This window comes from Apaloderma vittatum, unplaced genomic scaffold (assembly GCF_000703405.1).
Source record: "Apaloderma vittatum isolate BGI_N311 unplaced genomic scaffold, ASM70340v1 scaffold25584, whole genome shotgun sequence".
Classification (NCBI taxonomy): Eukaryota; Metazoa; Chordata; class Aves; order Trogoniformes; family Trogonidae; genus Apaloderma; species Apaloderma vittatum.
In genome coordinates, this window is record NW_009714752.1 from 2770 (window position 1) to 3788 (window position 1019).

The 1019-nt window shown below is 60.2% G+C and overlaps 1 protein-coding gene across 1 annotated transcript in view; it reads left to right on the top strand.

Annotated features, from left to right (window-relative positions):
- Positions 1-1019, top strand: part of PCDH12 (protocadherin 12) — a gene marked incomplete at its 5' end in the record, with an annotated part of 9574 nt that overhangs the window by 2761 nt on the left and 5794 nt on the right. The window contains 1 exon segment of the mRNA XM_009868891.1: positions 425-537. Coding sequence (XP_009867193.1) covers positions 425-537 — 113 coding nt within the window.

Below are 1019 nucleotides of genomic sequence, written 5' to 3' on the forward strand. Positions count from 1 at the left end.
TGGAGATGTGGACAACCCCTTCCCCCAAAATCCTTCCTTACCCAGGTCTTGCACACCCTGTGGTGGTGGGAATGTGCAACCTGATGGTCTTTTGGCTGGTCTCTTCTCCCAGCCCTGGGCAGAGGTGCCCCAGCAGGAGGGGTTGGGTGGGATACACAGTCACCCCGTCCTGGGCAGGGTCTCCCCGCAGCCACCAGGACACCCTGGTGGGGTCACGGGGAGAAGGGAACAACCCTGCACTCTGGCGCAGGGGGAGCGCTGGGGCCAGGTGAGCTGCTCAGCCACTTGTTTTTCCCCCTGCGTGGGGATGCTGAACCATCTGCAGGAGGAGGAAACGCTATAAAAAGGGCCGGGGTGGGGGGTGTTTGGAGGGGACGTCCTGGCAGGAAGCAGCTTGAGTGGCGATGGCCCTGGGGCTCAACAGGCTTTTCCTGCCTTACAGCAAATCTCCCAGCTGCTCTCCCTGCTGCACCAGGGCCAGTTCCAGCCCAAAACAAACCACAGGGGAAACAAGTACACGGCCAAGACCGGCAGCAGGTAAGGCCGGCTCTCAGCCCTTCCCTTCTGCGCTCCCCTGCGTCTCTGCTTCAGCCCCACCGGCCCCGACGGCAGGAGACACCAGGGAGACACGCACACCAGGCAAAACCTTGTCCTTGGTTTTGCTAACCTAAGATTAGGGAGATAGGCTCTCCCTTCAGGGGGTGGCTGTGCTCCACTGGTTCTGGCTCCCCATTGATGCCCAGCACTCTGCTCTGTGCCTCCATCCTGGGGCACCTTTGGCAGCTCCTTCCGTACCTGCCTGAGCCCCTCCATGGCCACGAACCATCTGCCCATCCTTGCTAGGGGGACACTGATGTGTTCAAGTGTGATGGAAAGGTGCACTCCTGAGCACAGAGGGTCCTGCTCTGGAGGCAGCGGCATGAGGATGAGTTTTCTCATGGCTTCAGGTACTTAGAGATGCTGTTGACATGAGTTTGGGGCATCTGTCCCTGGTTCAGGAGGCTGGCAAGGAAGATGCT